Source organism: Columba livia, chromosome 3 (genome assembly GCF_036013475.1).
Source record: "Columba livia isolate bColLiv1 breed racing homer chromosome 3, bColLiv1.pat.W.v2, whole genome shotgun sequence".
Taxonomy (NCBI): Eukaryota; Metazoa; Chordata; class Aves; order Columbiformes; family Columbidae; genus Columba; species Columba livia.
This window is the reverse complement of record NC_088604.1, coordinates 70933361-70950677: the sequence shown is the minus strand read 5'-3', so window position 1 is coordinate 70950677 and position 17317 is coordinate 70933361. Positions and strand designations below refer to the sequence as shown.

Genomic DNA, 17317 nt, shown 5'->3' with positions numbered 1-17317 from the left:
GAGTCCTTATTCAATTGTTAGGACAGCTGTGTCTCAATGAGAATTAATTAGTGACTTGGAATTAAACTCAGGTGTGACTATTGCATTGTCTTTTTGATCCTTGTTCTGTGTTTGCAGCTGTGATTGGCTTAATCAACGGTGGCTTGGTTTTGCTCCTACCTGAGATGAGGGGAAAAACTCTGCCTGAGACCATTGAAGATGCTGAAAATTTGCACAGGTATGACATTAAGGAACCTCCCATGGAGCAAAGCTACTCTCCTTTACATCCACAAAATTTGCTAATAAAAAACAGTTATTGTACATCTCCGAGGATCTGTTGGGTTTTGTTACATAAATACAGTGAATGACTGGTGGGTAACTCATCCCCAAGTAGCAAGACCAGGCTTTGGACTCTCCTGCATGATCTGACCAGAATCCACTAACACCTTATGTGGGAGCCAGACAGTAAGAGAAGGCATGGAGGGTGGTTTCATGCACCATCTGAAAAACATCGATCTGGGCTTCAGTCACTCCTTAGGCAGTGTGTACAGCTGCTCTGCCTTCAGAGGTGTCTGTCAGCACAGGGAAACATGTCCTCTTTGCCACAGCCAGTTGCCGTCAGCAGGAGAGCACAGTGGCAGGAGCTTTTGGCATCTTGTTTAGCTGTCCTGCCTGCCCAGGGAAGGTGAGGCAGAGGGGTAAAGGTACAGCTCCTTGGGGAAAGGTGAACAGGTTGATGGCACGGAAACCCTACTTGAGCTGGCTGTTGTACCTGTGAGAAGTGAAGCCAGGGAACACAACCGTCAGTCACACTAACCTCCCAGAAAGTTAGCAATCCCATCTAAGCATTTGTGGCTGCCAGCTGTACCCTGTTTGTGCCTGGCGATGCTCACCACCCTGGTCTCACCTCCTGTATGCAACTGTGCCAGTGAGGGGACTGCTGGTGTTGCTGGAGATATACACAACAGGACAAAAATGGCTGAGGTGTGGTTTTAAATTTGGAGAAGCAATGCAGGGAATGTGCTGAGTTTTCAGTGCTTTCTCCTCTGGCATGACTCGCACGTGCTAGAGCAGCTCCCACGGTGAGGGTAGAGCTGCACGGGGATTGAAGGAGCTGCTCAGATTTACTGAAACTGATGTGGAGCCAAGAGACACTTGGCCTGGTAAAAAAAATAAGGTGTCGGGGTGAAAGAATCCAGCCCGGCCAGAAAAGGATGGCAATGTAGCACAGGGTAGAGCATAGAGAGGTTGCCTCTAGGAGAATTTTAAGAAGTTCATACACACAACTGCACACCCAGCCATTACTTTAGAAACCACATAGAATGACAGTTTTTACAGCAGTAAATGCCAGGTTAAAGTTACTAATGCTACTATTGTGACAGGATTTCCAGACAGCAGAGTAGCTACAATGAGGCCACAGAAACTCTCCAATTTACTCCTTATTCTGCTACTCTTCAAAATAATCTGACCTCATTTGAAAAATTATCAGTGATGAAACATCTGTTAAACCTAATTTTCAATGAATATACACATACAGATTATTTGGTGGATCATGGTGTTAGCCACCAGGAGCATCATCTGCCTGTCCCCCTTTCCTTCCACAGGCAAAAGAAAAGCAAGGAAAAATTGATTTATCTACAAGTTCTGACTTCTGAAGCTGCCCCAGGTAAGAATCTTAGAATTATAGAGTTGCTTAAGCTGGAAAAGACCTTTAAGATCATTGAGTCCAACCATTACACTAAGCATCACATAGCTGCCCACTCACTCACCCCCGGTGGGATGGGGGAAAGAATCAGAAGGGTGAAAGTCATGAGTCGACATAAAGGCAGTTTAACAGGTAAAGTAAAAGCTGCACACATAAGCTAAGCAAAATGAGAGATTCATTCACCGCTTCACATGCGCAGGCAGATGTTCAGCCATTGCCAGGACAGCTGGGCCCCATCAGGCATAACTGTTACTTGGGAAGACAAATGCCATCAGTCTGAACATTCCCCCCTCTTTCTTCTTCATCCTCCAGCTTCACATACTGAGACCGACCTCATATGGTGTGGAATATGCCTTTGGTTGGTTGGGGTCAGCTGTCCCAGCTGTGCCTCCTCCCAGCCTTTTGTGCACTCCCCACATTCTTGTTGGCATGCCAGTATGAAAAGTTGAAAACTCCTTGACTGCTTGGCAACAACTAAACCAGCAGTGTGTTATCCACGTTATTCTCACACTAAATACAAACCAGACCACTATACCAGCTACTAGGAAAAACATTAACTTTATCCCAGCTGAAACCAGGACAAATATCCAATCTAAATCTCCCTGACATAACTTGAGGCCATTTCTTCTTGTTCTATCACTTGTTACCTGGGAGAAGAGACCGACACCCTCCATGCTACAACCTCCTTTCAGGTAGCTGTAGACAGCAATAAGGTCTCCTCTCAGCCTCCTTTTCCCCAAGCTAAACAGCCCCTGTTTCCTCAGCCACTCCTCATCAGACTTGTGTTCCAAATCCCTCACCAGCTTCTTTGCCCTTGTTTGGACTCACTCCAGCACCTCGAAGGACCCATTTTGCCCTGCATCTGATGTTGTTGGGGCAGGGAGGCAGAAGGGGGCCAGCAGAGCAGCCACAGCAAGCCCAGACATCAACCCCACATGCAGGGGACAAGCCAGGCCAATGCGATAAGCTTTTCTCCACTGCACTGTCTCAGCTGCCAGCAGTCTGCAGCCTGGGGTATTCCAGTCAGAGGAGTTGGAGGCAGCAAAGCCTCAGGACCTGAGGGGCTGTGTGCAACTATGTCATCATTAGTGATCAGTGATGGGGTGAGGGGAGAAAGACCCATCACAGTGACCCACTGGGAGTAGCATGAACAACAACAGGACACCATGCCCTGCATATTAAAGCATATTCTTGTTTGTGTTTACACCTGACTGTTTTCCTAATGCCATGAGTTTGGGTTTTTGTACAGCCAAACTTCAAAACAGTTATAGGAGACAAGGACCAAGGCAGGGATGGGGGCAAGGAGAGGAGGGTGGAGTAGATGAGCCAAAAAAGAAGATATGGCTTTCTGACTAGATCTCTCTTAATAACATGCTGGAAAAAATCACTCCTGTAGTGCTTTTGAAGCTTGAAATGTCCTCTCTATAGCCATTGGAAAGCACTTAAAAAATAACTGACATCATATTCATCAACTTGCATATATTTTCTAGATTTGGGTTTGTCTCCTGGCCAGTCCCAGTTCTAGGATAAGGCCTAGTTTCTTCATATATTATAAGATTTACAGAATGTAAGATGACCCAGTGCCATACAGTAGTGACGGGATTGGAGCAAGTTGCAAATAAAATCTAGCACATGCATTGCTTTGATCACACAATAAACAGGGGAGCTGTAAGGCACACAAGCTTTGTACTGGCCTGTAGGATGTGATTTTCTGCCAAGTCATGAACACATGCATTCAAGAAAACCTTGACAAAACAGCCACGTCAAAATTACAGCTTGCAGACAAGAAGCCTTAATAAGTCTCTGATACACCACAGAGCCCATGGTCACATTTGATGGGGTAAAATTAGCAGTGGGGTCTCCAAATAGCAGTGGTGGTGTTTGGATATTGATGCTGACAGCAATAGCAGAGCACAAGAACTGTGCTTAGAAAGTGCTGCCCTGCACCACAGCTGCAGCTAGGCTGTCCGGTAGATGATGGCAGGGAGAACACCAGAAACTTTGTAAAAGTAAAGAGCAATTCTTTCCCCAAAACAGTAACTCAATGCTATTGGGTACCCTGAAACAGAGATTTTATGTTCTCTTTAGGCACAGTCCTTATATAGTCCAGTTTTAAGTAGTTGGGTGAGGGACAGGGTCTTTTTAAAAGGCCAGTCCCACTTTCATTAACCCAGATAGAACCCTTGTCCATGCACTTCCTGGGCTGTGTGAGCCAGATGATGGTTGAAGCTCTTTCCCAAGCTCCATGGACAGCCCTGCCACTGAGCTAGTGATGCTTCGGCAGTCCTAGGAGCAGACAAACTTCAGCTGCTATTAAGGGGAAGTAAAGCTGGCAAACTGTTGTTTTATCTAAGGCAGGATATGTACTTGTCTTATACCCCAGAGGAGATCCACTCCTACCACATGCCCAGGACATAAAGGCTCTCTGCCTCTTGAGAGCAGCCAGAGAGCTGGACTAGGTTTGACATGTTTTATTGACTTTCCAGCTCCAGAAAGCAAAACATGAATGGACAAGGTTACCAGCAAGGAAATCAATGAAGCACATTTGCCCTTGTGCTAGTTAAGGTGCCACCAGAAGCAAATGCTATTATAACTTGTGTCTGTCTGTGAAGTGAAGGCATGCCAGAGCTTCAGGCAATAGGTCCTGCTGTGGCAGTAAACAGTGCTTATGGAAAGAAATGCCAGAGTTACAGGTAAGAGTGTTGAGAGTTAGCTTCTGTAGTTACTCATTCATCCCAGTATTTGCTTTGCTTAACTTCTTGCTGCCTCCCTCTTCTTCTTTCTGCAGAGTTTTCAACAGGTTTCAAATCAATGAACTGTAATAAAGACAGCTGCTCTGACAGATTTTTTTTTATTTTATTTTTTTTCCAGAGCAGAGACATCTGTGCAACCACAGCAGGACACCAGTTCCACAAGACACATAATTACATCCTCACTCTCTCTCCTGCCCACCTCAGGACCAGCTTGTTCCCCTCTAACCTTGAAGCAAATACTAGTTTTGCAACTGCCAGGGTAAATACTGTCAATCCCAGTCTGTCCTCGCTCTTCTCAGTGCAACCTCATCATGTCCCTGCTTTACTGGACAACATGCTTCCCTGTCTTTGTGGCCCTCACAGCAACACTGAACATCAACTGCGGCTCAGGCCAGTTGAAAGCAAGGACAAGATCATCGTACTGCCACACCGGGAAGCAACCCTGGGGGAATTTCACCCTTCCTGCCAGAGTCCAGAAACACTCTGCTCAGCTGGGAGCTCACCCTCTGCAGAGGATCATTAAAGGGCATCAGTATCCTGTGCCCTGCTTACAGCATCCTTATTGAAAACCAGCATGTACCAGCAGTGTCAGGGATCAGCAACACAAACAGTGCCAGGGAGCCACTGTGCCATTGTGCCTGTTTTCTTCCGCAACCACAGGTTTATTACAGTTGCTCAATGGGATGGACTAGGAAATTTGTGAAAGGTATTGGATATTTCCTGGCAGACCCAATGTTGTCCCCCAGGTGAATCTGTAGTCCCATCCTAAGTCTTCGGTGGAGCAGGATGCTGGTAGGCTCTCAGCTCTGCACCTCTCCCCCAGCACCTTCACACATTTATAATGCTGTGGAGGCATAGTAAACCAGTTTTCTAAAAAAACCAAAAAGTCCCACTATAGATTATCCACTATGAAGATGTTATTTAGCAAGACAAGAAAATTCAGTGGTTACACACTGAAAACTAAACAAGGCTATTACCTAATGAAGGATTATGAGCCTTTCTCCCATGCACTTCTTTTCATACTCTGAAGTTGCCACATACCCACCCTTGTGAGTGTGGGGATAGCAAATAAGATGCCAATGAGGACTACTGTATAGGCATACGGACTCACATGAACATAACATATAAGGGCCAGCAAAAAAAAAAAAAAAAAAAACAAAAAACAAAAAACAAAAAAAAAAAAAAAAACCTGCACAAATCTGTTGCAAGTCGTAACAAGATTGTACCAGGTTTGTAGCCACCTCGTTTCCACAGCAAAGGTAAATATCAATTGTATTATGTTGCCTCTTCATGAGACAAAACAACAAAGTCAGACTTCATGGAGGTTTATAAAGTTTCATTTGGATGGACTACACCATCCCCACATTAAGATCTGTTGCCATGTTGAGGTCCACCCAGCTGGTATAAAAATTACCCAACCCTAAAATATTTGTTGTAGTGTACAGAGATAGAAGCAGCTATACAGTAACAGGGACAAACCCTGAGCATTGTAACTAAAGGACAGACAGGGGAAAAAAAGAGGCAAGACTTTTAAGGGAGCATTTATTCCAAATTGCCTTTCAATGCTGGTGCCCTAAAGCAGACTGTCCAGGAAGAGTTACGCCATCTTCAGTCATGTGATACTTCTGACATTTGGACACGGAGATAGATTTTTTTGGCCTTTGGAGCACTTTGCCTGTAAAAACAGCAAGACATGAGCAGCAGACCAGGAATGAAGGTATTCAGTGACTAGTGAAGTTATTCACAGGCCAGTAAAGGCCTATGCTGCTTGTTTTCAGATGCCTAAGTAGGCAAGTTGTAAAGAGTCCAAAAATCTATGCAGCTAGAGTCTAGGAATTAATTAGCAACCTGTTGGAAGTACAGGAGGCAGCCAGTAACCCCTGGGCTTCCCCAAGAAAGGATTTTGAACAATTTCAAATGAAGGCTGCTAAGAATTCATCATCCTGACTCACCTTTTAAGTTTTCAACATCTTCAACAGTCTCAGGCAAAACTCTTCCTTTAGTTTCAGGTAGAAGCAACACCAATCCACCCGCGATCAAACCAACAACAGCTTCAAATCGAACAGATGCACAAAGGGCTTGTTAGCATATACCAGTTCCCAGCATAGATACCACTTCCTACTGCCTGACACAAAGGACCCATAAATGGTGTTTTATTTCCATACAAGATGTGTACATTCAGGCTCTATATGCAAAACTGTCATGCCACTTCTGAACAATGCGGCTGCCACATGGAGACAGCAATGAGCCAGGTTCAGTTGTGAGTCATGCACTGAACTAGAGCATCTCAGACTGAACACACAATCCTTTCTTCATAGAGAACCCTTTCCAGTGTGAGAAAACCATGCCAGGAAAAACATTCAGTTTTACTGTTATTAATATAAGATTAGAAAATACATACAGAATGTATTATCTCCTACACAATGCAATTAACTTATCCATTGATAATTTCTTTTTCCCACTTTGTACATTAAAAGTACTGAGCACCCTCCTAAATGTCCTGTCTGTTAAAAATGGTGTATTGCCATTGGATACATTTTTCTATAAATAACATGCTGATCTAAAGATTCAGAAAAGCTTTGCAGACCCTGGCCTGAGAATTCAGGTCACTAGTCTGCAAACACTCATTCTGCATTTATTTACCAACCTCTTTCCAAATAGCTGGACAATAGCCAGTTAACAGACTGTCAGGAGAGCTGAAGTGCAACAGCCACATTTGTACTCCATTAAATAGGCAATTATGTGAAATCCTAGGTTTTTGGCTCCTGGACTGAGACAACATACTTCATGGAAGAGCAGATTTGAATCCTTCAGATATTAATCTCATCAAAATGTTTCTCAGCTCTTTGCCATCTGTCAAATCTGTGTTCACCTCTAACTTCCTTTAAAATGCAAGGGATGATAACAGGGCAGAGAACACATGAATGTATAAACAAGCTCCAGGCTGTTATAAACCAAAAGCAATACTCTGTAGAGACAGCAAGGGGCTTCTGCTGAACTTGGGGCAACTGCCTCAGTGGCTTTTCCCTCCCGTTGTAACCTGGGCCCCACTGCTGTACCCCAGGAGTGGTCAGCAAGGAGGTGAGGTGGCACTTACTGAAGACTATCAGCGGCAGATCATGCCAAATTTCCACCAGTCTGTAGACAATGAATGGGACAATGACTCCACCAATATCACACAGGGAGGAGCACACCATCACCCCAAGGTTCCTGATTCAACAGCAAAGAGATCACATTAGCATCAGAATACTGTAGACAGAAGAAGATGGATCACAACTCTGACCCTTGTGCAGGAGAAAGATACCTCATCCACCCCAGTAGTCTCCGCTTTCCCCTTTATTTCAGTCACATGAGTTTTCTCCTGACTTAAAGTACAATGTTTCTGTTTATTAAACTACCTTTTTAAAGTATTTTAATTCTACTCCACCTATGTTATATTCAGCAGTACTTATGTAGTTCTGAAGCATTTGAGGATAGTTTAATTTAGCATAAAATATAACATACACCTTGGCTTCAACTATTTGTTCCCAGGCCAAATGCCAATGGGGAGAAGGATGTACCTACCTGATGTATGTTGGATACAGTTCAGTGTTTACAAAGCAAACCATTTCAAAGGCCATTGTGATTCCCATTCTCCCAATGCAAGCAGCAATCACTTTTAGCCAATGTAGGTCTGCAGAGAAAAACATCCAACTCATTTAAAAGTATCCCAGTGATTTAATGGGTGTCAATTAACACACCGGTGTTATTTTTGGAGGACCTCCGATCTCATGTCACTTGATGTTAAGGGGCTTTGTTTCATCTCTGTGAATGAGGGAATGGGAAGAGTCAGCATCACATGAGCTGCAACATGGGAACCCTCCCAAAGTGGCATTGGGGACACTCAAGTGCTTTGAGATTTATTATTAGCGGTCCTACAAATCAACTAATTTCACTTCTGCAGCATGAGGAGTACCACTGAAAATCAGGGAGGCAGCACCTGATAGTGGGCATGGGTTTGTGGACCTTTGGGGCTGGACTTCAGGGAGAAAGAGGTGGGTGCTGTTCCCCAGGGACAGTGCCAGGGTGGGAAGCCACCACCAGGCCTTGCTCAGCTGACTCACCCTCTGGGATTAGGGCTGTGACAAGGCAGGCAGCCCCAGCCACCAGGTTTGCTGCAGCCCAGGGGTAACGACGGCCGATGCGGTCAATGGTGACGATGATGATGAAGGAGGCTGGGAACTCAACAAGTGCAGAATAGAGGAAATCTAGATACATGTTCCCAGCAGCTACTCCCATGTGCATGATGAGCCCCTGGTAGAGGACGGAGCTTGTGAACCTGGGCAGAGAAGAGCATCCCAGCTTTGTTAGTCAGAAAACAGAGGCCTATGTCTTACTGGAGCCTTTGTAAACAGAGCTTCAAAACCAGCCCTCCAACTTTATCTTCTTACCAGTTGTACATCAAAATGAATGTGTTTTTCCTCATCTGTGGTGTCCTGACAAGGTCAATGAGTGAAGGACTCTGCTTTCCACCATCTTCCTCTTCAAATTTAATATCCTGCTGAAGATCCAGTACAAAGTACAGTAAGTTTCTACTGAGAGGAACCGATAGAAGGGACTATCATGATGCTTACAAGTTCAAGCAAAACCTGAGCTCACCTCAAAATGGGAAGGCATCTTTTTCTGATTTTTTTTAGCCATCTCTCTGACAATATTCATAGCTTTTGCATTTTTTCCTTGAGATATCAGCCACCTGGGAGACTCTGGGAGGCACCTACAATGAAAATGGGTGCTGTTATATACCAAAAACATAAAGCCCACATAGTGCTCCTGTGTATGTAGACTGTGGAGAGAGGGCTTTGGCTAAATAGAGGCAGGTGGATTTTTTGGTTGGTTGGTTTCCTTTTGGTTTTTGTATGTTACCCCCACCTCCCACCCACATCAAGAAAAGTAGTGTATGCTGCTTCTGAAATGGGAAGAGGAGCAGGTGTGGTAGTGGCTTTAGTCAGAAATGAGTTTACTAAGGATTAATCAGGGAAGGCCTTTGAATGACAGTAGTGTTATCATTTTATTCAGTCTTTTCACCACAAACTGGCTCCTCTTAGAGAGCCATTTTCCAGTTGTAGTAAACAGGTTAAGTAGTAAACAAGTTAGAACTGGCTTACCAATTCAAAAATATGGAAAAAAGAAGACAACAAATCTTTCTACTATGTCTAACCTCTCAAACCATCCAGACAATTTCTCAAATCAAAGCACTCCAACTGAAAAATATCAGTCAAAAGAGAGGAGGTAATGCAAAATACAGGTGATCCCACATGCCTTCTTCTGGTTGAACCACAAAAAGCTGCAACTGTTTTCCTCAAAGGAACATGTAAACAACCTGTTATATTAGCATTCAACAATCTCTAAATAACCATCTTTTCCATGTGGGATTCACTAAATTATGTCCAGGCATTTTTCCTTTATGTTTAAGAAACGTTTAATGAAGATAACATATGATATTAAACCACTCTCCTCCAGTCTTTTGCAAAGTGGTCTTTCTTTTAAACAGAAGTCAGGTGCTGCACACAGGCTAAGACTCAATGAAGCCTCAGTTGCTGAGGGGTCCTATTTCCCTCTCCTTTTTGCTGTGTAACTCCTCTTTGCACTAAGAGGAACATGCAACCGAAAAGCAGTGCCAAATCTCCCTCATGATCAAGCCTTGGGAGGCAGAGGCAGCTGGGTTTGGGGTCATGGGCAGAGGTACAAGGAAAGCTGGTTTACCAGTAGTAGAGCAGGAGGAAGCAGGTTGGCAGGGTGACGGTGAGCTGCAGCCACCGCCAGTGAGGGATGGCATAAGCGATGGCATCAAAGAGCAGGAGCCCAACAGAGAAGGCCGTCTGGTAGAGTATGCCCACCGTTCTCCGGTACTTCGGACCGACAACTTCCGTCACTGCAATCATGCACAGAGACAGGTGAATGACAGCTCAGCCACGACAGCTCGGTGCAGCGGTCACTTGTTCTGTAGAGACACTGGAAGACCAACGTTGTGTTGAAGCTCTGAAGAAACTGTCATGGTAATCCTGGGCTTGCTGGCATAAAGCCTCTGTACAATAGTCCACTGGTGTTTGCAGAAAAAGGTTTGTTTTTCTATCACCCAAACTCCTCAGCAGAGGAGTAAGCACTGCACCTGCTCTTACACTGACCTAAGGCATCCAGTGCTGTGCTCTGTCATGGAAATCTCTGAGTAAATAAATTCCTCGAAGTGCATAGATGGATTTTGTTGTAAAACTTAATGGCAGCCTACATAAAGTCTCCAACCCAATAACAAATAATATTATTTTGTTTTCTAAGTGTGCCTTTTAAGCATGCTTCTCACCCCAAGTGTATAAGAAGTGTTTGTACCACAGGATGGCATGCAGCTTCCCAGTCAGGATGGATGGCTTCCTACCTCATCTACACTTCCCAGCTGTACATCACAGGGTAGCCCACAGGTAGTCTTATTAATACAGAGCTAAAACTAATTATTCCAGCAGGCAGGCACAAGCAAACTCAAAACTTTGCATCCAGTTGTGTGATTTGAAGAAAGAAAACCAATTAGAAAAATAACAGAAAGCAGTTGTTTACCAACTGAAGTGCTGTGTTTTGAAGCCACAGATTAGCTAACACTTCTTGGACAAACAATGCACAGACATCTCCTTGGGCTCAGTAGGACTGAGCCAAAAGCAGCTGAAGGGTAGTACAAGTGTCCCAGGGAGCACAATAACAAGGTTGCTTGGTCCTTGTACCCTTCCCTGAGCATTCAGTATTGGCTACCCTTAGGGAGAAGAGACAAGTTTAAAGGGGCTTTGGGGCTGATTCTGTGTGACTTGTCGCTCATGAGACAACTTCAAGGAGAATCTAGAGGTAACAATGTATAATTGAGGGAAAATAACAGAATAGGGCAATTCATTGTCCTGAAAGGGAATTTTTGCTCTGAAATGGCATAAAATTCCCCAGAAGAGGTGATGAAGTCTTAACTTGTGCCAGGAAAAAATTTTCAGAGGCCAAGCAAGCATCTACAATATGCACAGGAAGGAACAGTCATGTCTTGGCAGAAGACAATCTAGACTACGGGCTAGATGTTTTTATTTTATTTGTATCAAACATCTGGATAAGTGCATTAGCAAGCTGTCCCCACAAAAAGACTCAGCAATTTAGAGTGTTGACATTTACATTTTTACCACCATCCCAGTTAACTGGATCACTTGGAGCCATTTGGTAGAGAGCACCTGCCATCCTGCTCCAGATAAGGCTCTACCAGGCAGCATTTAAGTTTTTTATTTGTTGCTTCGGTCATTACTTGGTGTTGAGTTTTCCGTTGGGCCTTTTTTTGGCAAGAACCTGAATGCCACACCAGAGAAGTCAGAGAAGGTGGCTCTACCATGCACCACAAAGTGGCCCTGAGCTGGCTCTAACCCTGGTGCTGCACAGTCCCCCAGACAAGTGTACAGATACACAAACAACTTATATTTTTCTCAGCAAGTACCTGCTGTTCTTCAGTTACTTTTAGGCTGTGAAGGCTCTGTTTGCCCTTTAATGGTGCTTGTGTCATAAAAATGTCTCCAATTTTCCCCACCTTCTGCCTGCTTTTTTTAATGGCCTCCTCTGTCAGGGCTCCACCCGCAACTGGGCTGGAGCAGCTGAGGTCTGTCCCAGGGCCATGGCCTTCCCCAGCCAGTACCTGAGAGGAGGTAGGGGGGCCTGGGGGCCCAGATCTGCAAAAGGGAGCTGCACTGTAGGGGAAAGCCTGTCTTGAGGTAACACCTCTAATATACCACTGTTTGCTTGAACTTTAAAGGCTACTGTTGCTTCTCCCTAATAACAGGGCTTGAAAAAATCCTAAGTAGTCAAAGACGGAAAAAAAATCCTTGATAGCAGCTTGCATATGTGATTTTTAAAAGCCTTGGGAGCTTTTTTTTAAATGGCTTTTGTTAGGGGGCTTTTTTTGTTTTGTCATCTTCTGCAGCCGGTCTTGCTCTTGGGAAAGGTCTGAACTCACCCAGGATGTAGCCTGCGGTCCAGCAGCCCTTGCTGACCAGCCCTTGCAAGAAGCGGAAGATGACTATCCACAGGTAGGTGGGCACAAAGACCAGAAGGATTCCACAGACAATGTTTGCAAGAATTGTACTTAAGAGGCAAAATTTACGGCCAAACCTAGGTTGGAAGATAATAACAAGTAAAGCCAAACAGTAGTCATGAAAACAAACATTTTGAAGTATTAAGAGCTCCATGCATCTTTGGAAAAAAAAAAAAAAAAATCCAGCTTTGTTATACAAGGCATAGGTGCATATTGATTTTTATTCCTAGCCCATTACTCACTTATCTGCTTTTCAGTTCCGTGAAAATTTACTGTGCCAATTGCCCTGCAATTCTACAAAGGCTTTCAGGTGTCTCAGAGAAAGCAAGATTTCCCAAGTTAAAGAGCAGCAATAGCCCCATATTTACATGCATTTGGGCTGTGGCTGTTATCTCCAAATTTCGGAACAGGCAGTTTAATAACCTGACTTTATATTTAGGCTATATTATAATGGGATGAAAAATCAGTATGGCTTAATACTATGATTCTGATAGGTCTGCATGCACTAGGATGACAGATTTATATACCTCAGTCTTAACCCCCAAAAAATGTTACACATGTGGATCTTGCTGTGAGTGGGCTGCACTTCACAGCTGGAGCAGCTCAGACCCTGCTGTACGAACAGTCTCTAGGCAGGAGGGAAACAAGGGGGGAAAGGAGCTTTCAAATATCAGCTACTATTTCAAAGTTTCTCTAAAGAAAACAAAACGTTTCCAAGCTCTACATCATCATTTCCTGGCTTGGGTCAACACGCCAGGGCTCTGGTGTGGCGCACAAGGGGTTCTGGGCATACGGTCATAAAATAGTCATCACGGGCTCTGCAGGACTTACAGAGCATAAGAGATCTGTGTAAACCACCAGGTAAGAGACAGAGTACTTCCTCCTAACATTGTGACTGAAGATCCAGGTGGCTAACTTTGTTTTGAGCATAGATGATACCGGTTGCACAACATTTCACTGCCGTTGCCTAGGCTGAGTTGCTGGATCCTGATAAGGGAGGTCAGAGGGTTTCACTGTCGGCCCACACATACCTGTCTGCTATGTAGCCAATGTTTATGGAGCCAACAAAAAACCCAGCGTTCACAGAAGACTGAAAGAGGTCCAACTTCCAGGAGTCCTCACACACCAGGTTAAACTAAAAGAGCAACCACAGTTAGAGGAAAAGTGTGAAATGCAGAGCTGGCTCATATCCACAGCTCTCCTTCACTTCAGTTAAAGATTTAAACTTGTTTCTGGGTCAATGCCTGTTTTATCAATACCCAGAAACCCTACCAACTTCATTAAGTGTCCAACATTAAAACCAGGATCAAGCCTTGAGTGGTTTCCTGGTATTTCCCATTCATGTAATCTCTTGTTACTGGAAAGAACATAACTGATATTCTTCCATATTTTTCCTTTGAGCAAAGTAACATGCTTTACTCCGTGCTAACCTTTCCCTCACTTGGCTGCCAGAGCAAGGGACAACATAACAGAACCCAAGAGCCTTCATGGAAAGCAAAACACATTGCCAAAATGCATGCAGAGGTGTGTGACGTTTCATGGGTACCCTGCAAAGGAACCGACCCATGGGCCTGGCTTTGTACCACCTTCAGAAGAAGAGGGAAGATGACTGACATGAGACCATTACTGCATCAATCCACACAGACTGCAAGTTTTTCAGACTCAGACAATCTCAAGAGATGATGGTAGGGCCACCTGGACGACAGCATCTGCTCTAGCCTTTTGCAGTGAGATGTGCCTGCTGCACTGCTGCTTGGTTCAAGTCCTGGGTCACCTTCCATCGAGGGGTGCGTATCAGACAGTCTGAAAAGTTTTGGTGCCTCCTTTCCTCACTTAAATATCACACAGCCCCTACTTTGTGGAAAGAAGCATACTTACTGTATCTACACATCTAAAAATCTATCTCCAACCTCTTACAAAACCATAAATGCAGAAGTTGCTGGAACACTGAGTTTACCTGCTCTTGTATTTGTGTCAGATATAGGAAGGAAAAATTTCAACTTTCACGGTCTCTAAAAATTTGGTGAAACTTTCTGTGTGAAATTTGTCATCCTAGATCCTGATTTATTTTTAAAGTGAAAGCCCCCAAAACCCTAAAGTATTCTAAGTAGCTTGAATACCATTTTCAATTTATTCAGCTACATCAACCCTCTCCCGTGTCCCTCAGCTTGTCTGTAACGGAGAGGCAAGGGAAGGAGGACATTTGTTTTTACCTCGGTCACAAGTGAGGTCCCTGGAGAGTCGTAGACCCAGCCATCCCGGCAGGGACTGAGGGGGACGGAGCTCCAGTTGCCCACGAGGCTGCCGAGGGGGTCGGTGCAGCTGATGCCCGTCGTGTTCCAGTCCACTTCGTACCTCCTGCAGCGGCTGCTGAAACCGGTCCCATGGCCGCCCCACTCGGGAACCGTGTGATTCAGCTGCTCCTCCAGGCTCCAGCCACATCGCTGGCTCAGCTCAGCCACCCCGGGGCTGAAGCAGCGATGCTCGGGGATGAACCCGAAGAAGACGATGCCCACGTACACAGGGGTGAAGGCAGCAGACAGCAGACACAGCACAAAGAAGGTTTGCTTCTGGAACCTGCCAAATTCTCCAACATTCTCTAAAATGTCATCTAGTGTTGGCATTTTGGTGTAGAAACCACCCCAAAAACCTCATCTAGGTCTTCTCTGCAGCACTGATATATTTAGTTGGCAGCAAGGCTATTTAAGTAACAAAGACATTTGACCAAAAGTCAAGACTAACTCCATAAATTATTAAACTACATGTTGCAAGCTTTATTTTTTAGTTTTCATTTTAAATCGGACTTTAATTCACCCAGAGAGAATTTGTGTTTAACCCTTAACAGAGCACATATACGTTCATTTGTTTTGTATTTTTATTAGCAAAATCAGCTCCTCAAAGTAGAGGCATTTCAAGGAGAATGTGTAGATGGAAAATTCCACCAACACACAAGCAATGAAAAGTTTAGTGTAGCAGTTGCTGGGCATCACGTGTAAATAAGGCTTATCAACTGGTCTCTATAAAGAGGAGGTAAGTACATTGTGAAATAGAAGTATCTATACATTGAGCCACATCATGGCAAAAGAACAGTTGTCCCACAAATTCCAGTATCATGTGTCTCACCCCTCACTCTCCACACTCTTCCATTTCCAAGGAAATCCTCTGCTGCTGACATCAGGGAAGACAATTTTCACCTGACCATATTTTTTGCAGTGATAGAAAAGAAAAAGGGTTCACTAAGGAATTATGTACTGCAAACAGCTTTGGGAAATCATAATATATAATACTTCTGGCCAAAACAGTTGTTTCTTACCATAGGAGGCCTGTAAAAGACTTTAGGTAGACTGCATTGTGGGGCACCCCCAAAAAATCCAGTTATATCAGGCTCCAGAAGTTCTTCATGCTGCTTATGGATAGGCAGTAAGCTACTCCATCACCTTTTGCTGACAACAGCTGCTTCCATCAGAAAGAAAAGCATAAGTGAAGGTAACATTTTAAAGATAGAAAAAATGACATATGGTCTGGAAAGTGATTTGCACGGTTCAGGTAACCATGCAAAGAAATTAAAGACCTCCTCCCAAGACAATCAGAAAAATAAGCCGGCTTAGAAGGCCACTCTGCCCAAGTACAGAAATAGAACCCATTATTCACCTGGTCTCACAGCCATTAGAGCAATAGTGGTCTAAGCAGCTGTGAAAGCCACTTTGCAGAGCAGGATCATTCCCTGCATCACACAGATGTGTCCCCTCCTCTTCTCCAGCAGGAACAGCTGAAGCAAGGGAACAAGAACTCTGCTCCTGCGGCCACCTACAGCAGTGTTACCAAGCCTGGGACATCACATCGCACCAGACTTTCACCTCCACAGCTGCAGGGGCTCCATGAGTAACTGGGGATGGGGACAGGGAGACACAAGGGCACTGTGGCCACCACATTCCCAGCCTGACCTCACAGCCACCCCCGGCAGTGGGATGTGCACAGACACCAGCGGCCAAGGAAACCCAAAATCAAAGCCTGCCTGGGAAGTGGGTGAAGTTTAAAGCCATTAGGCTGTATCTTAAAAACACACTAATGAAACCTTGCATCACTTCTTTCCTAGCTTTTTTGTTTGTTTGTTTTACACAGTTGGTAATGGTGTGCACCAGATCCTCACAAAATAAAACAGTCAGATACAGACTGCGATCATTTTCCCGATTTCCCATAACCCTCTTCACAGTCCAGACTGGGTGGCACTGTGCCATGCAGGTGGGGGTCTCAGAGGCTCACCTCACAGAGAGTCATGCGGTGACTGGCACCTTCTCTGCACCTGGCTCAGCCATTTACATGTATTTGTCTAGTCCCCACTATTCTCATAGCATGTTCCTCCTTCTGGTGAAGTCATGGACCCAGCTCTAAAAAAGAAAAGGTTCAGTTGATCTACCTACAAATGCCTGGATAAAAAGTAGGCAACAGTTCCAAGACAAGACACTAAAACTCAGTGCTACCAGCTGACTTTTAGAAATACATCGATATTGTGCAGATAAGCACCCTCAGGCAGAGAACATATGTTTTACCTAAGCCTTGTAATGCACAGTCACAACGAAGAGACCATGCAGTGTTATCCTTCAGTATGTGGGAAGTCACTTCATGCAGCAGTTCATGGATCAAGCAACTCCAAGATTCCAGCCTTGAGGACTTAGGGAAGTGGCATTCTTCAACACGCACTCAGAGAACTGTTGCAATGGTAACCGACAGTACCAAAACTACAATGTCAAGCCTCTTGGTTCCCCCAAATCAACCTAATGAGAAATATGAAAAATGCTGCTT

General features: G+C 44.5%; 2 protein-coding genes across 6 annotated transcripts in view; one reads left to right on the top strand and one right to left on the bottom strand.

Moving 5' to 3' along the window:
- The window catches only part of SLC22A2 (solute carrier family 22 member 2), a 24179-nt gene extending 17246 nt beyond the window's left edge, over window positions 1–6933 (top strand). For 2 of the 4 annotated variants that reach the window (XM_065057558.1, XM_065057557.1), the window contains exons 11-13: window positions 118–217; window positions 1584–1645; window positions 4556–6933. In XM_065057558.1, the coding sequence (XP_064913630.1) occupies window positions 118–217; window positions 1584–1645; window positions 4556–4608 (215 nt within the window). In that variant the 3' untranslated portion in view covers window positions 4609–6933. Of the gene's footprint in view, window positions 1–117; window positions 219–1583; window positions 1646–4170; window positions 4455–4555 lie in introns of those variants that run through there. The other 2 variants (XM_065057559.1, XR_010471440.1) reach the window with 2 other exon arrangements.
- LOC102089755 (solute carrier family 22 member 2) lies at window positions 5951–17317 on the bottom strand. Of its 2 annotated transcripts, none has more exons than XM_065057560.1 (10): window positions 14728–17317; window positions 13546–13649; window positions 12437–12591; window positions 10180–10348; window positions 9076–9190; window positions 8868–8977; window positions 8541–8755; window positions 8002–8110; window positions 7535–7647; window positions 5951–6488 (listed from the first exon to the last, which is right to left on the bottom strand). In XM_065057560.1, exons 1-10 carry the CDS (start codon window positions 15136–15138, stop codon window positions 6376–6378), a joined length of 1614 nt encoding a protein of 537 aa, XP_064913632.1. In that variant the 5' UTR covers window positions 15139–17317; the 3' UTR covers window positions 5951–6375. The 2 variants fall into 2 exon arrangements, with proteins under 2 accessions (XP_064913632.1, XP_064913633.1); XM_065057561.1 differs by having other exon boundaries at window positions 8868–8974.

Coding starts and splice junctions, on each gene's coding strand:
- LOC102089755 (XM_065057560.1), bottom strand. CDS start 15,138: ATGCCAACACTAGATGACATTTTAGAGAATGTTGGAGAATTTGGCAGG. Junction 13,650..14,727: donor GGACCTCACTTGTGACCGAG/GTAAAAACAAAT, acceptor TTGCTCTTTTAG/TTTAACCTGGTGTGTGAGGA. Junction 10,349..12,436: donor GACCGCAGGCTACATCCTGG/GTGAGTTCAGAC, acceptor GCATGATTGCAG/TGACGGAAGTTGTCGGTCCG.